Here is a 19114-nt window from a genome sequence, read left to right as displayed (position 1 = left end):
CCGCTACCGGGCAGGTAACCCACGCCGTGCCAGCGCCCGAAAGGGTTTGGCGGATGCCACTACATTTCACAGACATCTCTGAACAGTCCCCATTCTGCGACACGGCGGCAATAACCTCTGTCGGTGTAGTCGAATCGTCGAGGCCTAAGACTCGAATGTCCGCCGATTTTACAGTCCTGGAGATTTTGATTACGCTCTCCGGGAAGATTTCCTTCACCTTTGCAGCCAGGGTGTCCGCCTTGGTATCTCTAGCGGTTCCAGGAACTTCGAGCATACGAGCCCCCGTGGCAGCATGCCTAAACCGAACATCGGAAATACCCATATCTTCGGGATTGATTTGCCTTTTAACCTCCGCAAGCACAAAGGCATAACTGAATCCCTTCTCTACTGCTTCCGGCTGCATCGTGACAACAACAGCTGCTGTCCGTGGAGGACGAAATTTAGGGGCCGCCGATTTGTTCCCTTTGGGTTTTGTATTGGGAACGTTTTTTTCTTTGCTAGACTTGTTCTGGGCGGGCATTGCTTAAAAGAAAAAATATGGCGTCGCTTCTTTCTTGGTGAACTTATGGTTTGCGTTAGCGCGAATCTTGTTTTGTTTTGTAGCCGTCAAAATATCGTAGCGCTGCGTTCCACGCGCAGTAGTTGTATCTTGTTCACTCTTACGACGAATTTTCGTTTCTTGGTGGTTTCTTGCGTCGATCTCGCTCACACAGTTCTTTTACAGCAAAAGTTCGTGATATTTTGTCTTACGATAATTTGACAAATTTTGTGGATGGTTCGTAAAATTTTTTTTTGCCATATTTACATAGTCCGATGTGAATTTTTCTTTCTTGAATAGGTATTGAAGCACCTTGTCACTAGCCGAATATATATTATTATATACCAGGATGATTGCGACTTGCTAATAATGGCGTCTCTTCTCGATTCTTGGACATTATTTTTGTAATTTCACCTCGCCGCTCGTGCTGGAAACTTGCTTTTCTCTTCGAAGGACCACAAAGATGTTGGAATTTGTACTTCTATATTGCAAACCACCTTTTAATTTTACAATATATTTATTTTAATGAATTATTATATATGTACATCATAAATACTATATCTTAGTAACCATAAACTATAAATATCTAAATAGAAGAGATAGTTAATCTAGATATATAATTAGAAATAAGTAATTAAAAAATAAAAAAAATAGTTATATATTTAAAGATAACAAATTTCTTTGAGATCACTGCTAGCTGGTAGGGTGCCTAGGATACTTGCTGCATTTCCACGCTGAATAGCAATGGAGATGCGTTGACCAAAGTATAGGCCAGCCTTCTGAAAAAAAAAAAAAACTATAGGTAATATTACTATTTTAGATATGGCCCTTATATGAGTCTTTCGGTTAGGGGTCCTCACTTCAACAGTGCGGACTTTGGAGTCCGATCCTGAAAAAACCCTTGTAATTATCCCTAAGAGCCAATGAAGTGGTGGAGCATTAGGCACAACTAATAGTACCACCATACCTTCACGTATATTGTCAGTGACAGATTGCCACTTGTAACGTTTTTGTAAATTTAACAAATAATCCTTAGACCAGGCTCGCCAGAAATGTTGCCATATTTGTTCACAACTACGCCAAAACTTAATTATATCTACACATACACATACTTGTACATTAAACATTTGTTGTAACGAAAGAGAGGGCAATTTCAAAGTTGCCATATTATAATATTAAATTTAGTGTTTTCAACAATCCATACAAAAACCAGAACCCACCAGCCTAGGTAGGTTAACATTATTTAATTCGCAGAATGTTAAAGTTTTTTTTTAGAAATCAGCAGAAGTAATGGATAGATATGGATTTACTGCAACAGACATTTGGATTATAGATGAGACAGGAGTATCTACTGTGCTGAAGCCATATAAAATTGTAGCTGCCAAAGGTAAGCGCAACGTCGGCGCAATGACTTCTGGGGAACGAGAGACTAACGTTACAGTAGTACCTCCTATGTTTGTATTTCCGAGAAAACATAGTATAGAAGCACAGAATGCCAGTGGATGGGTTACAGCAGAAGAATTATATCAATTTATGCAATATTTTATAAAATATGTGAAACCGTCCATGGAGTACCCTGTTTTGTTAGTGTTGGATAATCACTCCTCTCGCTTGAACGTGAAGACACTAACTTTAGCCATAGAGAATTGAGTTGTAATGCTATCCTTTCCACCGCATTGTAGCTATAAATTACAACCGTTAAATGTGCCAGTCTTTGGACTGTTCAAAAAGTATTGCGATACTGCTCAAGATGCATGGCTACGAAACAACCCGGGGAAAACCCTTACTATTTCTGATATACCAAAAATAGTTACTGATTCATCACCGTTTGCTTACACTAGTATAAATATTGTTAACGGTTTCCGAAAGATATGCATCTTCCCGTATATGCAATAATTTTTGGTGAGAATGGATTTTCACCATCATTTGTAACTGTTGTAATGTTTAAATTTGCCGCCTTCTATTTTGTTTTGACGTTTATTATAGATTGATAGTTGGTTGAGACTTTTGACATATTCTCTCTAATCTGTATTGTTCACTTTAAAATAAAATGGTTTTCTGCTGTTTTCTGAATTTAACTCTAAATAATAAAATAGTTTAAATAAAATAACAGATTATGGACCTCGGTATTTGTTATATTTAATGTATAAACTACTTAAACTAGTAAAAAATTTATTGTTACGTGGCAGAATTGTCGGAATAGACATAACTTCAACGCCACGTGTTTCAGTACCGTACTGGTAATACAAATAATAATTCAACCAAAATAAAAAAAGACGTCTACGAGTAACACAATGACTCTAATTGAAAATTTTTTGGAAGAGAAAATTAAAACATGTGGAGATTTGCTGTGTAATCCTATCTACAGCATCAAGAATTATGGAATTGCATTGTAGATTCCGATGATGTGTGGTTTTGTACTCTACTCTTGGCTGGGTTGCCAGATAACTATATGCCAATGATTATGGCATTAGAAAGTTGTGGTGTGCCAATATCAGCAGATTCTGTAAAGACTAAGCTTCGGAAAGAAATAAAAAGCTTCGAGTCTACTACGTTATATGTAAATAAAAATTATGGTAACACAGGAAGACAAAACAATGAGAAGCCATATAAACCTAGTAAAGGTCCTAGATGTTTTAATTGCAACAGATATGGGCATATAAGTATATACTGCAAATTAAAGTAAAAGGAACAAAATACTAATAGAGATTCTGGATATGTAGCTGTGTTCTCAGCCACAACAAAAAATAACAATGGATAGTATATCGATTCAGGAGCGTCCATACATATGACTGAGGCATGACTAGATTTATAATGAAATACCACCTCCGATCTCGAGCAATAAAATAACTAATGTCAAAAAGCTCCTGGTTAAAAGTTGTAGCAAGTTAAATCTACAGATGGGCAAAGCACCGGGTTTAAACCCGGTGCTTTGGTAAAAACCCAATAAACACCCATAAACTCCCATAATCACCCAAAAAAATAGGTTTTTACGTATTTTTTTGAAAATATGTAAGTAATACCAATAAATTATTTTTATAAATTGTATTGATCAATTCTACAATATTAAATAAAACGTTAACTAATAATATTTCAGGAAATTTTAAAAATCTATATATAATAAAATGAAAGTAATTAATTTTCAGTGTTTTCATGTTGCAGTTGATCAACATGTTGGCCTTTTGCTTCCCGTAGATACTTTAAAATTTCTTCATAACACCTCGTTCGCACACATGGCCGTATATATTTAAATTCTTGAGCCACTAACAGTCCGAAATACTCATTTCTTTTATCCTCTTCTCCATAAATTAAGCATTTAGAACAGTTTGTTTCTTCTTTCAGTAAATTTTCTTTTACTTTATCCTCGTTTTTTTTCTTTGTTGCGACGACGCTGGGTAAATCATCTGGACACTGGGTCTCACTATCGCCAAATATATTTGGAGATCGGCTTCGGCTACGGCTTGGCAGACATTTTTTCTTTCTACAATTTTAAATTAAATTTATTAGAATAAATGCTTCGAACACACGCGATCTAAGTACCTTTTGTGTTTATTATACCTTACCTACCTAGGTATAAAAAGAGTACTTACGTAGATTTTCTTTTATTAACTGTTTTATACGAAGATCTTGATCTCTCAAATTAGCATCCATTTTACTTCCAGTGATTATCAACTAAATTAATAATCCACAAAGTATTAAATAACGTTTTTATGAAATATTTAGCACAAAAACAATACCCTTTAAATATCGATCGTCAGTAACTGTGGCTGACTTACCTATATTCTAGCAAGCAGGACTGCCAGATGTGAAGGGGAAATCCCCAATAAATTGTTGCATGTGACTGATGATGTGAGCATGTTCGTTTCATAATAAAAATGTTGCCAGGTAACCAAAAAGTCGTATGTTTTTGTGCGAATTACGATCATAATCTTTACGATCGTACATTAAAAAATAGACAAATAATAGAATGAGTACGATTTAAATCGTATATCTGTCAACCCTGCTAGCAAGACAGCGACAAAATCACGTTGCATAACAATGTAGCCCAAGCTTATATCTTATGAAATATACGGAAGAGATACGGACTTAGAAAAAACAGAAATGTTGTTCTTTGTGGAAGTCATTGATGAAATTCTATGTATTTTAGCCCGCAAACTTTCTTCAAACAAAAACAGCGCCATCTAGTATCGAGTTCTGTAATTATCTCTTTGTTTATGGATTTGAAGTAAGACCGCCACGCATGCAATACATTATGACTGGGGATTCCCCTATTCGTCGACGCTGAATATGAGGCGACGACAATCACTGTCAAACGTGTTCACTATTACTCTGACTCTGGTAACGTGACTTCCTGGTAACGTGTTAGGTAGGAAAAGCAGTAAAAAAGTGCATATTAAGGGAGCAGATTTGAAATAATATTTATACTTAACAAGAAATAATTAAAGGTAAGTGGATTTTTGAATGATACAATTATATCATGATCACTTAACAATTTTAACTTAAAATTAGATGTATTATTACAAGCTTTTATTTAGCTTGCGTTATGTAAATAAAAGTATGTAGGTATGTTCGTATGTTGATGCAATTATCCTCAATCCTCAACCGACTGGGATAAAATTTTCCATACACGTTTATTTTGGATGATAGTGCATAGTTAGCTGAGAGTCGTCATTGGATAATAATGGTGGATAGCCTAAGATGTGTACTAGATATTTATTTTTAACATAATATGCGTAAGTACCTAATCGAATTAAAGAAGTTGCTGAGAAAAATACAGAACAATACGATAATAAACTAGCGTCTGCGTTTAATCCTCCGAGGAGATGTAATTTTACAAAGGTTTTTTGTATTTATTTTATTATTTTTTTAATAAATTTATTGTAAATAACAAGAAATAATCATTGTAAAAAAATAGGCACTCTATTGTTGAATTTTCGTCAGACCAACTAATCATCGTTCATTTTTTTAGGTTCAATGGGGAGACCTAAAGATTTACGCATATGGGAGCACTACCGTACTTTACCAAACAAGTCTGTTTCTTGCAAGCTTTGTAATAAGGTCTACAAATTCAGTAATGCTGCCAAAATGCTTCAACATCTTATCACTTGTCCAAAATCTCCAGAAACATTAAAAGACTCTATGAAACTTATAAAAGATAGCTCGTCCAAAACCAAAATGTCTGGACTGTCAGAGATAGAGACAAATGATTCTTTTATAAGCCCCTCGTCGTCTGCTAACACTACAATAAATGCTGAGTTTCAAGACACCGATGATCATATAAAAACAGAATTAGCGAGAGCTATATTTGTAACAGGGACGCCATTATCGATGGTGCAACATCCTTTATGGATACAATTTTTCGAAAAATTGCAACCAAAATTTAAAATACCTTCACGTAAAGCTTTAGCGACAAAATACTTAGATAAAATATATAGAGAAATGCGTTTTGAATTAAATGAGGAACTAAATGCTTGTAGTTACTTACACCTTCAGTGCGATGGCTGGTCTAATTTAAGAAATGAAGGAATAATAAACTTTCTTATATCAAAACCTCAACCTGCATACGTTAAAAGTTTGAATACAGAAAGTAATCCTCACACTAGTGAATACCTTAGCCAAGAAGTTGAAAAAGTAATGAAAGTGTATGGAGCAAATAAGTTTCTTGTACTTATTGGCGATAACGCTAGAAATATACAAAAGGCATTCGAATTAACAAAACTCAAATATCCACATGTTGTTCCTCTCGGTTGCTGTGCACATATCCTTAACTTGTTGTGCCAAGATATTGTAAAGATACAAGAAGTAACTGTGTTTATTATGCAAGCCATAAATATAATAAAAACTGTTAAAAGGAGTCAACGATTAAGTTCCTTGTTGATAAAATCAAGGCAGGGTGAAGATTCTACACAAACACTAAAATTGCCTTGTGCTACAAGATGGGGAAGTCATGTTACTTCGTTAAAAAGTTTGAAAGCAAATAAGATAGCTTTGCAAATATTAACAGTTAGAGAAGATGTGGTAATTTCAAGAGATATTAAAGATTTAATTCTAAGTGATGATTTCTGGACGAAGACAGGGGAATGTATAAGTATTTTGGAACCAGTCACTGAAAGCATATTTTACTTAGAGAGCGACCAGAATCGTTTGCATCGCACATACATTACATTTAGAGATGTACAAGCTAAGATACGTTTTGCATTAAATGAGATTTCGACATTGAGCGAAGAAAGCAAACAGCAGATTCTAACATCAGTATCTTCAAGATGCAATATGGCAATGAGGCCAATACATTTTGCAGCATATATTCTAGACCCCAGGACTCTAGGAGTCGAACTTACTCAAGAGGAAGAACTTAAGGGTATGGAGTTTATCTACAATTTAAGCCAACACTTAAGTTTGTCAAATGTAATGGCAGATTTGGCGTGTTATAAAGCTAAAGAAAACTTTTGGGCCAGAGGATTTGTATGGAGCTCATTAGATAGCATTGAGCCCCTAATATGGTGGAAAGGTATTTGTGGTTCCACTGAGTTAAGCAAAGTAGCGATTCGTATTCTATCAGCTCCCTGTACTTCGGCAGCCACTGAGCGTTCCTTTAGTATCCAAGGCTACATACATAATAACAAAAGAAATCGACTTACAACTGAAAGAACTGAAAAAATTTCATTCATTTGTTATAACTGGAATCTTAAACATAAAGCTGAATGCGAGGACATTCAGTTTAATGAAGAAAATACCTTAGAAGCTTTCATTGAGCAAGTAAATGAACATAACAGTTTAGACGAAATAGAGCCTATCGAACCTATACAATTCATCGCTTGTAATAACTCTGAATCTGACAGTGATTGACTGTAGTTTTACATTTTACTTTCATCTCTTTCTTAATAAACTCAAAATCAAATTAAAAGTTTTTTATTCTGTAGGCTGCATAATAATATTGTCTATGTCCAGTATAGTGGACGTCTTGCGGCTGAGATGACGATGATGAAGTACAAAATCATAAACACCCAAAAATTTGGGTGTTTATGGGGTTTAAACCCAATAAACCCAAAACACCCGGTTTTTACCCACCAGACTTTAAACCCACCCAGGTGGATTGCCCATCTCTAGTTAAATCTAAATATCATTGGAAAAGATGGTAATAAACGTACAATTCAAGTAAAAAATGTTCTCTATGTACCAGAATTGGTAAGTAATCTCCTTTTTATTAGTCAGATGATCAATAATGGATGCTCAATACAGTTGACTAAATATGGCTGCAAAATAGAATACCGAAGTTGCAACTGCGAATCTCATTGACAATATATACTGGCTAAATACAGACAGTAGGTATTTCTGCATACACCTGCAAATCATAATGAGACAGATTTTTTTTATTAAGGCATCAAAGAATGACACACTTAAATTTTAGTGATTTAAAATTTAAGTGTATTTACCAAACATGCACCCATCACAAACAACTTTATTTGCCGGCTGGAATGGAATATTATTTAGTTTTAAGAACTTTTCAACATGTCTAAAATTCTGGTGACATAGGCGTTCATGCCAGATATTTAAGTCTGCCTTTTGACTACTAAGCATACAATAATTTTTAGGTAATATCACCCTCATTCTATACATATTTTCCTTATTTCTCATTACAACTGCTTTTATGTTATTGCCATTTTTAAATATTCTTTTATTTTTATCACCTATTTCAATTAAATTATTTTTTAAAGCTGACCCTGAAGAGAATAAATTCTGTTTACAAGTAGGAACAAACCAAGCATCTTTTAAATTACCTTTCTCCCATTTTCCATTAACCAACATTTTTATGTCTACGATGGTAAATCCAACAGCCATCATTTGATTACCATCTCCGAGATGAACTGGAACTGGGTTATCAAATTGTTCGTATGAAGCAAAATACTCTCTGTGTGATGTAATATGGTGTGACGCACCAGAATCTATTATCAAGTTCTCTTTGTAATTTAGAGACATGCGTAGCTATACTGTCCTCTGATGCCTTTTTATAAATAAATAGCTCGCAGTACAAGAGATCCAGTCTTCTTTCATTCTGTTCATACACAGCATGAAAGTATCCCACATTTCTTTCGCACTTTTGCAGATTAAAATGTGCTGTTTTGGCTCTCTGCCTACTGTTGAACCTATTAAATATCTTGCAATTGATTCCTTTTCATGGTATAATTTGAAACACTTTGGATCTTCTCTATCTTTTGGTTGCTGCGCTACACTAGTCACATGGTTCTCAATTCCATGTGGTGATGGTGGCGGTGATGAAAGTGTTGGCGGTGGTGCAGGTCTATTGTCATACTAAAAATAAATAAAAAAGAACTAAATTTAACAGACTTGTATGGTATGGAATATGGTAGGTCACGAATGATGGCAAGAAAACGAAGACTTTAACAATTGGATATTATTTTACGTTTTTAATATCGTTATTTACAGATAATAAATAGACATGTGGTGTCAATCGTATCTAGGTGCAGACTGGGCGTGGCGTCCGTTGCGCCGATTATAAGTTTAAACGACCGCAAGCATAGACAATGACATAGACAAACTATTGAGTTTTGAGGAACACACAGAACGCGTCGCTTACACACCCCACCCTAGTGTTGAGCCTGGCTCAGCACTCATTATCCATCGAAATACGAGAGACACGCGTCACCGGCCGTTTCAAAATGCCAGACTTAGTTTTTAATTCTATGACCCTAACTCGACCATCCCTTCCTGGAAACACCTGCTGAACCACAGCTTTCAGCTTTTTTTTTTACACCTTTTAATCTGCGTACAGCGTTAGGGAAGCTATTTGGCATCCTGCAGCTTTTATCTTTCCATGGTAGCCCAACGTGTCACCTGCCGTTGATGAGTGTAGCAGTTTGCTCCATCACTGTCAGAGCACGGATATCATCAGCATTCTCCCGTGGCTTACCTGACACTCCCATGGACTCGATGGTGAATGACCGTCGCATCTCCTCATGGATGTCCCGTAACATGCGCTCGCTCTCGTCGACTGGTTAACTGCGTAACTCAGAGATAAGGAGGGTCGAGTGGGACGAGCGTTTATGTTCCGGTATACCTAAACAACCGTGTATACACTAACCTAAGGGAGTGCGTGTAGCGACAGGTTCATTCTTATTACCTAAACTAGTTTGCAAAGGAATTAACAAATGATAATTATCCTGCTCCAATAGTATTTCAGGTTTCAATTTTTTTACATACAATTTATTTTTAATTTTACGTAAATTTTTAAACAAGTTATAATTAGCAGTAGATAAATCTTGTATAGGCAAATCTAAATTATTTATGGTACGAGCTTTTACAGTATACACATCATTATTCTCATGTGAATTTACAGAGAAAATATCAAAGGTTACAACAGTAGTGTTACATAAATTTACAGAATTATTCCATGCGCCACACATACGTAATGTGTCGCGGGGCCCGCTCAGTCCCGCGCGGTTAGCGAGATCGGCAGTTATGAGCGACACGGTTGAACCATCGTCAAGTAAGGCGGTGGTATTAATAACACCGTTTGGTCCACGAATTTTTACCGGCACTACTTTTAATAACACTTGTTGGTTATTTACGTTAATATGGGTCACAGTTTCACTTGCGGGTGGACAGACGTTCACTTGGTCGGCGGTGACATTGTTAGTCCCTCGCCCGGTAGGTACAGGGTAGTGCAGAAGCCGGTGGTGCGCTCCGCCGCAGCCATCCTTATCGCAGGCGGGCGCCGGACATGTTTCCCGCTTATGACTTGACGATAAACACTTGTAACAAAGATTGTTACGCTTAATGTATCGCCATCTATCTTTTCTCAGCGCTTTTTTAAACTGCGTACATTTTGTTAAATCGTGTCTTGAAATACGACAGTATTGACACTTATCATTCAGTACTAAAACTGAATGTGATCTGCTATTTATATTATTATCATAATTTTTATATTTATTGCTGCGTGCATCAACTAAACATAAGTTAGATGTTGTGGAAATCTTTACTGCTTCTTGAGTTAGAAAATCGGACAATAATTCTAATCTAGATTTCTTTCTTTCTAGTAATAATGTGTAACTATAATCTGACCACTTAGATACAAGTACAGTTGGCATCTTAGATAATAATAATGTAAATGCATCTATACCTTGTAAATATTCCTGGCGGATCTAATACCTAATACATTTTTAAATGCAGTTTTACCATCTGTTGGTCTGCAGGGTATCGGGGAATACTCCCAGAATATCTCTCCGCCATGATGGTCCTGGCTGTGGATCCTGCAGACAATAGATATGTGTTACATTACATGCAATATGTAATTAGAAAATTTTTGCTACATATACATAGTTATATAGAAGGCAGGGCCGTGCCTGGGTATATGGCCGCCTGCGTGCCAGTCTGTATGGCCGCCCCCAGGATAACATTAAAAAAAACTACTTTAATTTTTAATGTTTATTATTATACACAGGGCATCAAACCGGGAAAAAAATCAGTTTTTGGTTAACCGAAATCGAGAACGAAAAAAAATATTGGTTTTGTTCCCAAAACCGGTTTCTGAAAAGAAAAACCGGCTAAAAACCGGTTTTATGAGATTTATATGTTTGGATGAAATTTAAGAAAAAAAAATGCACAAAATAAACTTTTTTTTATTTAAAATTTAAACAAAAATAATAACATGAAAAAAATTATGGTATTGGTTTTATAATCACAGACAAAATTATCAAACATAAAGAACAAGGAATAACCCTTAAATCTATACTAACATATTAGGATAACAAAGCTCAGTGGCCAATGGCAGATCTGGGCTGACTTGCAACTTGGGAGGTATACAAAATAGAATTAATTTACTTACTTTAATAATAACATGAAAAAAAGTAATTATGGTATTGGTATTATAATCACAGACAAAATTATCAAACATAAAGAACATAGGAATACGATAATTTAAAATCCTAGGTGTCGCTCAGTGACAATTTAAAATTATTTGATTTTAAAAAATCAAATCTTACGTATTATTTATTGATATTGAAAATAGTAAAGGTTTTTGGTTAATTAACCGGTTTCATAAAATTATTTCGGTTAGGTTACCGGTTAATTAGGGAAATCTTTCAATCTTTCAATTATCGCGATTGAAAGTGAAATTGCTGAATCTTCACGAAGCAATTATTAAATAAAGTACATATTAAAAGTTAATCCTACGGGATTTTTTACTGACAAAATCGTCAATTGCTTCGTGAATATTTAAAGATTCAGCAATTTCACTTTCAATCGCGATAATTGAAAGATTGCTCATACGTTCTTGCGTCATGGAAGTACGTAGGTAATTTTTTATGATTTTCAATTTAGAAAAACTACGTTCTCCAGACGCAACTGATACAGGCATGGTCAATAATAGTTTTAAGCTTGTAGATACATTTGGAAATGAATTTTGTAAATTGTGTTTGTACAAATACTTTAGGAGTTCTTCGGGTTGTTTCCTATCTTTTATAATTATTTTCAATGAAATTAACTCTTCGTATAATTCTGCTCCGTTTATGTCGCACGATTCGCCATCCTTGAATTTATTATGAAAGTCGAAGCAACTTTTTTTTATGTCGTCCTCTCCTATTTCAACAAATTTATATAAAAATCCGAAAGACTGTTCGAAATTGGATAATGTTTCAAATCGGGTAGTAACAGATGAAATGGCTGTATCCAATATTACATAGAAAAAATTAATTTTGAAATTTTCTTTAGCAGTTAACTGAATATCCTCATCTCCTTCATAGTCAAATTGTTTTCGCTTATGGCGTCGACGTAGATAAATTTCAACAGGAAATTCCGGTTGTATTTCAAGTGATTCACATAATTCATCAGCAATTTTCAAATACTTTTCGAAATTTTCATCATTTCTAATACTTTGGAAAAAAATTAAAATATTATTAATAGATTCAGCACATGAAGTAAGATTCCAAGAAACGGTCTGCATCATTTTACTAATAATATTTACTTTTTCTAAGATTTCGTACCATATTACTGTGGAACAAATAAATTTGTACGATTTAATTTTCATTGCCAAACATTTAGCTTCATGTTGACCTATTGGTGTTGAACATTCTTCCGCTAGTTCTATTAGGCTGTCATAAATTTCACCTAATTCATGACGCAGTGGTCTAATCGCCTTAATCCTTGATTCCCACCGGGTTACGCTAACTTGTTTTACTGTTAACGATTTTACATGTTTTTTTAAAATTTGCCATCGAAAAGGTGATCCGGAAAAGTAATTGTATATTGCTGACACATTACTAAAAAAATCCACAGTTGAAAAAGAAACTTTCGCTGCATCATTGACGACCAAATTTAATGTATGCGCGTTGCATGGCATAAACAAAGCTCGTGGATAATTGTCCAAAATTCGTTTCTGCAATCCAATATGTTTTCCAGCCATATTTGATCCATTATCATACCCCTGGCCTTTCATATCGTTAACATTTAATTTAAGAGAGCTTAATTTTTCAATTAAAAAGTCGTAAAAAGCTTCTCCAGTACTTTTTTGAGCTGGAGAAAAACCAACGAAATTTTCTCTCACTTCTACTTCGTCATTTTGAATATGCACATATCTCAAAATTATTGTAATTTGCTCGACATGTCCCATGTCCGGCGTACAATCCAAAATTACTGAAAAATATTTGGCGTCTTTTATTGCTGACAAAAAATATTTTTGAATTTGCGCTGCAAGGATACTAATTATTTCATTTTGGAAGCGATTTCCCGCATAATGTGGCATATGGTTCTTTAAAGCAACTGATTGTTGAATGCGATTTATGTGATCTGCCATAACATCATCAAATTTTCCTATCATTTCAATTGCTTTTAGAAAATTTCCATTATTGTTTTCATACAATCTGCTCGAGCTACCTCTAAACGCTAAACCCTGTACTGCCAGAAATTGTACCACAGATATCATGCGTACGACAATTTGATACCATCGTTTTTTCTCTGCGTCATAATACCGTTGCAAATTTTTATCAATTGTAGCTTTGTTTTTTAAATTTAATTCCAAATTTTTCCAATTGGTGCAATTTCCGATATGCAGCGATGTTTTTTCATGACGAGATAAATTATCAGATGTGTGTTGCCAATCATTGAAGCCTTCATTAACTAATTTTATTTCTTGTTTGCCAAATAATTTACAACAGAAGCAAAATATGGAATCCGTTTTTGGAGAATAGATTAACCACTCACGATTAAATTTTTCACCATTTGGCATTTTTCTATAGAAATAAGTTGATGAAAATGATCTTCCCAATTCATTAAATGGATATGTAGATTGTTTATTTTGTATGGGTCCTTTTTCGATTAATATATCCAATATTTTAGTGGTAATTGTTAAAGGCCAGCAAGCTGGATCATTTAAATCCATATACATAGCAAAATATGCTTTATCAATTTCAGCGGTATCGGTATTGTATAGATCGATATCCTTATTATCTTCTGTTTCCATTTCGTCGGTACTACTAGTATTGTCATTAGCCTTTTCATTTTCGACAGATAATTCATTTTCATTTTTATCGCAAAACAAATCATCAATTGGATTTAATTGGCTACTACAACTACTTTCCGGTTCTGGCGATTTTACTAAAAACTTTGTTAATGAGCCAAACATTTTTTTAGCTTCATTTTGCTTTTCCTCTCGCTTTCTTTTATATTGCGCTCCAGGCAATCTTTTCGTTTTCCTTTCAGACATTCGTAGGCCTTTAAAAATGTAAATGAGCAGTGATATTAAATTTTAGGGTAGACTTTCAATTTTGGGCCCGGGAAATTTTGGCGGGTCTTTTTGGAGGGAAAAGGCCTTTTGATATGAAATTCTTAAATAAATATTAAAAAATATTTAATATACATTATATTTAATATAATTAAAATATACATTAATTATAGATTTTAAGTAATTTAATATTAAATTACGCTATTTTATTATTTATTTTAATTATTATTTAATTTTTTTTTAATTTTTTTTAATATTATTAAATATTTTTTAATATTTATTTAAGAATTTCATATCAAAAGGCCTTTTCCCTCCAAAAAGACCCGCCAAAATTTCCCGGGCCCAAAAAGTGAAAGTCTACCCAAATTTTACATTTTTTGTGTATTACCTTTTTCAGTCTTTGTCGAGTAAATAAACTTTTTATTAAATTTCACCACACGAACACACAACTAAAAGTTTTCAGGAATTAAGCAATTTATTTTTATTCGTTAAATTAAAGACTTTAATAATATCGGATCACACACAGGACACAAATAACGATTTATCCTCGCTAGTATATAGACTAATACGACTAATAAGACGAATAAGACCGCTTACGCGACGCCGGTCAATTGAAAAAACTATTTCGGCTCGTCGCTCGTGCAATGTTCGAAAAAATTCGGATTCGCTGCATGACTAGGTATATAAATACTACAACGACCTAATCAGTTTTTATACATTTCTTATTTCTGAGAAACTCTTTTTAGATAGATTAGATTAGAGAAACTGTTTTTACTTCGTATCTTAATGAAAACAAACCGATTGTATTTTTGCCCAGTAAACAACTTGTAACGATTTGGCCGCCTCTTAATTTCGGCCGCCTGCGTGCGGTGCACGCAATGAACGCCCGTCAGGCACGGCCCTGATAGAAGGTGTAGACTCTTCAGTTCCTGTGGCTAATATAGGTATATATTAGTATATAGTCACAGGCTCCACTGTTAATACCTGTAAGATACTTATTAGATGAACCGACATCTGTTGTAGAAGCGCTGGGTATACTCTGTATAAAAATATATAATTAAAAAAAGATATTATAAAAAATTAATATGTAATATTTATGCTGCAAACTATAATATACACACCAAAGAAATAGCTTCTTCAAGGTCTTTTCTGTTAGGATGATGTTCACTGGATTCCTATAAATGAAATATTTTACTTAATTTTTTTTTGTACAATTTATATAAAAATTATAAATTAGGTCATGATGGTTAAAATAAAATAATGGTTATTATCATAAAAAAAGCCAATAAATAAAAAGAAAATATACACGGAAAGGGTTAATTTCTAGTTCACGATCCTCGTGAGCAAAACCTCTACCCATTATATTTATAATGACATCAGAAAGCGCCATTTCCTCCACCGCACCACCACCAGTTTTTTATCTTGCCACCCTTAGAAGGTTGGCTTTACTTTTTGTTGCAGCCTTCTTATCTTTCCAGTACTATAAAATATTAGTATGAAAATAAATACCTATTAGAAATGCATAATACTCTACACATGCTTACTTATGTACTATAAAGGGAGGTAAAAACAAATCTTAGACCATTGCTGCCATGTTTTTAAACAGCCACGGCCGTCGCTATTTAGTGTAACAGCAATGTCTAATATGAATAATATTTTGCAATGAAACGCCCAGCAATCAGATTAGAACAGTTTATTTTATAACAATCAACAACCAAAAACATAGCTGCCTAGGTCTCACATCTTTTTTTTTTGCATTTTTTATTAATAAGATGTTTTACGGCTCTGTAAATTTGTCCTTATTAGCCAAGATCTCATATTTTTAAATGCATTCAGTCACTTCACCACAAATTACAGAAATACACATCGCTTCACACTACAACTTTTCCACTGTATTTACAACAAATTTATACAAAGGGGTGATGTATTTGCAATCATTCAAAAGTTCTTTTAAATCCTCAGGCACTTTTTTGCTTATAGCTTCAAATTCGGTTGTGTTACGTACGCTCGGAACACACCCAGTTCTATCAGCACCTCAACACTGAAGTGTCAAATGACCTATGTCAGACTTTTGAGCGGTCTGCTGTCACTTGTTTTTTACAAATTAATTACGTCCAATGATTCTGTTGTTAGTAATAATAAAAAGTAAATAGAATTACATTCTTCTTATTAAATATTACATACAATATAAGAACCCACCAAACACAACAGACTGGCGACGAGGATGGGATAATTAACTGGTACAGCAGCATTCATCGGTACACCTAAAGTGAAATGGCGGGACAGCCACGTTCTTAATAACCCAATTATTCCTACATACGAGTACATACCCTTCCTTCCAATCCAGGGGCTCCTTTCCCTGTGATGATAGCTCGCTTCACAAATTCCTGTATCTATTACAATGGAAACACAATTTACGCAACTTATGTCGTCACTCGCCGAGACACTCTCACTACGTACGGTGCAGAATCAACAAGCACAAATGCAAACCATGTATATGCAGCAACAGCAAACTACAAGTAATAACACAGTAAGTGGTATTGTTTTGCAACCTTATGACGAACTCCACGAATCTTTTGGATCATACATACAAAGATTGAATAATTATATTAATCTTAAAGGGATTACAAGCCCTGTTACAAAGTTGCAAATTTTCTTAAATTGTATTGGTGCTAAATATTACCAAGTCCTCAAAAATATTACTGCTCCAGGTACACTGTAAAATAAAACATATGAACAACTTGTTGAGATATTAAAGAACCATATTGCGCCAGAACCAGGAGAAGTTGCTCAACAACACAAATTCTGTTTAAGGATTCAAAATTAAAATGAATCTATCGCTAACTACGTAGCGGGACTAAAGGAAATAGGAGAAAAATGTAATTTTATCTGCAAATCATGTAAATCTACAACATTTGATACACACACGTATACAATTCATACGTCTTCGCAGTTCAGAAATTAAAGTGTATTCAAGGTGATACAAGAATCATCACAAACATTATTTGATGAAATATTAAGGATTGTAATGGCAACTGAAACATCCAAAAGTGAAACCCAACAAATGGGGCCAGATGTACATATGCTCAATATTAATAAAATTTCACAAAAACCAATACCAAAAATTTACAAAAATACAGATAAGAAAGGCAGCTGTTATAGATGTGGAAAATCAAACCACAAGGCAAATAAATGTTATTTGAAGAATAAATTATATTGTAAAAAGTGCAACCGAAAAGGACACATCCAATCGGTTTGCATTAAGTCGCAAAAACAAATTATAACAATTGAAGATAAAGAATATTCAAGTCAAGATGAAATTTATGAAATACATAACAAACAGCGAAATAGAAAACAGCGAAAAGGATGAAAAGTCTAAAATTACATTACAATTACATAGCAAAGAGAGACGTATATGGGAATTAGACACAGGAGCCGCAGTCACCACCTGTTCTACAGTTACAATAATGTTTAATAATTTTTTTTTAATGGTATAAGCTCCATCGGGGCTCCGACGATTTTGCCAACGTCAAGGTTGGAAGAGACACTGGAATTTTATGTGTTGCGATAAGATTTCCTTGTAGGTGCTCGTTGAGTGTCTATGCCAGGAATTTTTCAGGAAGAATGGTATATGATAGTTAAATGTTAAAGTAACATATTATAGTTTTATATTATTTTTGGACAGAAATTTTTCTAGAACATATACTAAAGGAGAAAGGACCAAAGTTAATAGATATTTAACGTTAACAGGGCGACAAATATTTTTGGGGAGAATATCATACAGAGGAAATAATATATTGGGCCATTCAAGTAGTATGTGCTGTATAGTTCCTTCGTCCACGCTCACATAGGGAGCTATCTCGTATTCTTAATTTATGTTAACACATGAAAAATTTTTGGTATTTATAATAATTTGAATTTAATAAAAAATAAAAACTTATTCTTTTTCTAGTTGTCAACAAGTCTTTTATTTCATAAAATTTAAAATATTAAAATAAAGCAAAATACAGCTAGAACACTAACATTTTTGGTGCCGAAACCCATTTATGAACAAAATGAGCAATCCAGGTGGTGAAACAGTGCAACAATCAGTTGACCTCAAGAGACTTCACTTCGAACGCAGTCGCAGTAAGGCGACCATTACGCGGTTGGAGATTTTTCTCTCATCTGGGGTTGCTGACGCTGAATCGCTACAGCTCCGTAAGGGGGCTCTTGAGGATGCTTATGAAAAATACACCGCCATCAATGCGCACATCATGCATTACGATCCAAGCGACGACGAAGATGAAGCCGAAATGGAAGAACGCTATTTTAAACTGTGTGCTGCATTAAATCAGCACACCATCATTAAGACTCTTCCATCAACAAACTCATCTGCTGGTTCGAAGCTTCCGCCCATTGAAATAAAGGATCGGACTCCAAAGTCCGCACTGTTAAAGTGACGACCCCTGATCGTAAGATTTATATAAGGGCCATATCTAAAATAGTAATATTACCTATAGAATAATTAAGGATCAGTTTGTTGTTTCTTATTCTTTATAACTTTTTGCCGCGGGCAGTATGTTAACACATGAAAACTTTTTGGTATTTATAATAATTTGAATTTAATAAAAAATAAAAACTTATTCTTTTTCTAGCTGTCAACAAGTCTTTTATTTCATAAAATTTAAAATATTAAAATAAAGCAAAATACAGCTAGAACACTAACATTTTTGGTGCCGAAACCAAAAAAACAAAAACACCGGAGAACATATATAGCCTAAGCGTAATCTAATGATAAGGGAAATGGTTTGTTTGGAGAGTCCCCGATTTATAAAAAACCACGGTTTGACAGGTAAATT

At 34.3% G+C, this 19114-nt stretch overlaps 3 protein-coding genes across 5 annotated transcripts; 1 reads left to right on the top strand and 2 right to left on the bottom strand.

Annotated features, from left to right (window-relative positions):
* Positions 1 to 480: 480 nt before the first annotated feature.
* Positions 481 to 15479, bottom strand: LOC116412941 (uncharacterized). 3 transcript variants are annotated; one of them, XM_052893880.1, is made up of 2 exons: positions 7687 to 11157; positions 481 to 1317 (listed from the first exon to the last, which is right to left on the bottom strand). In XM_052893880.1, exon 1 carries the CDS (start codon positions 10642 to 10644, stop codon positions 9634 to 9636), a length of 1011 nt encoding a protein of 336 aa, XP_052749840.1. In that variant the 5' UTR covers positions 10645 to 11157; the 3' UTR covers positions 481 to 1317; positions 7687 to 9633. The 3 variants fall into 3 exon arrangements, with proteins under 3 accessions (XP_052749840.1, XP_052749841.1, XP_031764980.1); XM_052893881.1 differs by having other exon boundaries at positions 8317 to 11157; XM_031909120.2 differs by lacking the exon at positions 481 to 1317 and adding an exon at positions 15395 to 15479 and having other exon boundaries at positions 9634 to 10806.
* Positions 1307 to 7693, top strand: LOC128200451 (uncharacterized). Its single transcript, XM_052893877.1, has 3 exons — positions 1307 to 1925; positions 2728 to 4983; positions 5508 to 7693. The coding sequence occupies exon 3, from the start codon at positions 5513 to 5515 to the stop codon at positions 7382 to 7384; it is 1872 nt and encodes a 623-aa protein (XP_052749837.1). The 5' UTR covers positions 1307 to 1925; positions 2728 to 4983; positions 5508 to 5512; the 3' UTR covers positions 7385 to 7693.
* Positions 11230 to 15416, bottom strand: LOC116412940 (zinc finger MYM-type protein 1-like). Its single transcript, XM_031909119.2, has 2 exons — positions 14662 to 15416; positions 11230 to 14263 (listed from the first exon to the last, which is right to left on the bottom strand). The coding sequence occupies exon 2, from the start codon at positions 14253 to 14255 to the stop codon at positions 11712 to 11714; it is 2544 nt and encodes an 847-aa protein (XP_031764979.1). The 5' UTR covers positions 14256 to 14263; positions 14662 to 15416; the 3' UTR covers positions 11230 to 11711.
* Positions 15480 to 19114: the final 3635 nt, after the last annotated feature.

The sequence above is a fragment of the Galleria mellonella genome, unplaced genomic scaffold (assembly GCF_026898425.1).
Source record: "Galleria mellonella isolate WM207_F2 unplaced genomic scaffold, CSIRO_AGI_GalMel_v1 utg184, whole genome shotgun sequence".
Taxonomy (NCBI): Eukaryota; Metazoa; Arthropoda; class Insecta; order Lepidoptera; family Pyralidae; genus Galleria; species Galleria mellonella.
The sequence above is the reverse complement of the archived record's forward strand: the minus strand, read 5'-3'. Positions and strand labels throughout refer to the sequence as shown.

What these genes read in the sequence shown, in the direction of transcription:
- LOC128200451 (XM_052893877.1), top strand. Translation starts at nt 5,513, where the DNA reads ATGGGGAGACCTAAAGATTTACGCATATGGGAGCACTACCGTACTTTA.
- LOC116412941 (XM_031909120.2), bottom strand. Translation starts at nt 10,644, where the DNA reads ATGCCAACTGTACTTGTATCTAAGTGGTCAGATTATAGTTACACATTA.
- LOC116412940 (XM_031909119.2), bottom strand. Translation starts at nt 14,255, where the DNA reads ATGTCTGAAAGGAAAACGAAAAGATTGCCTGGAGCGCAATATAAAAGA.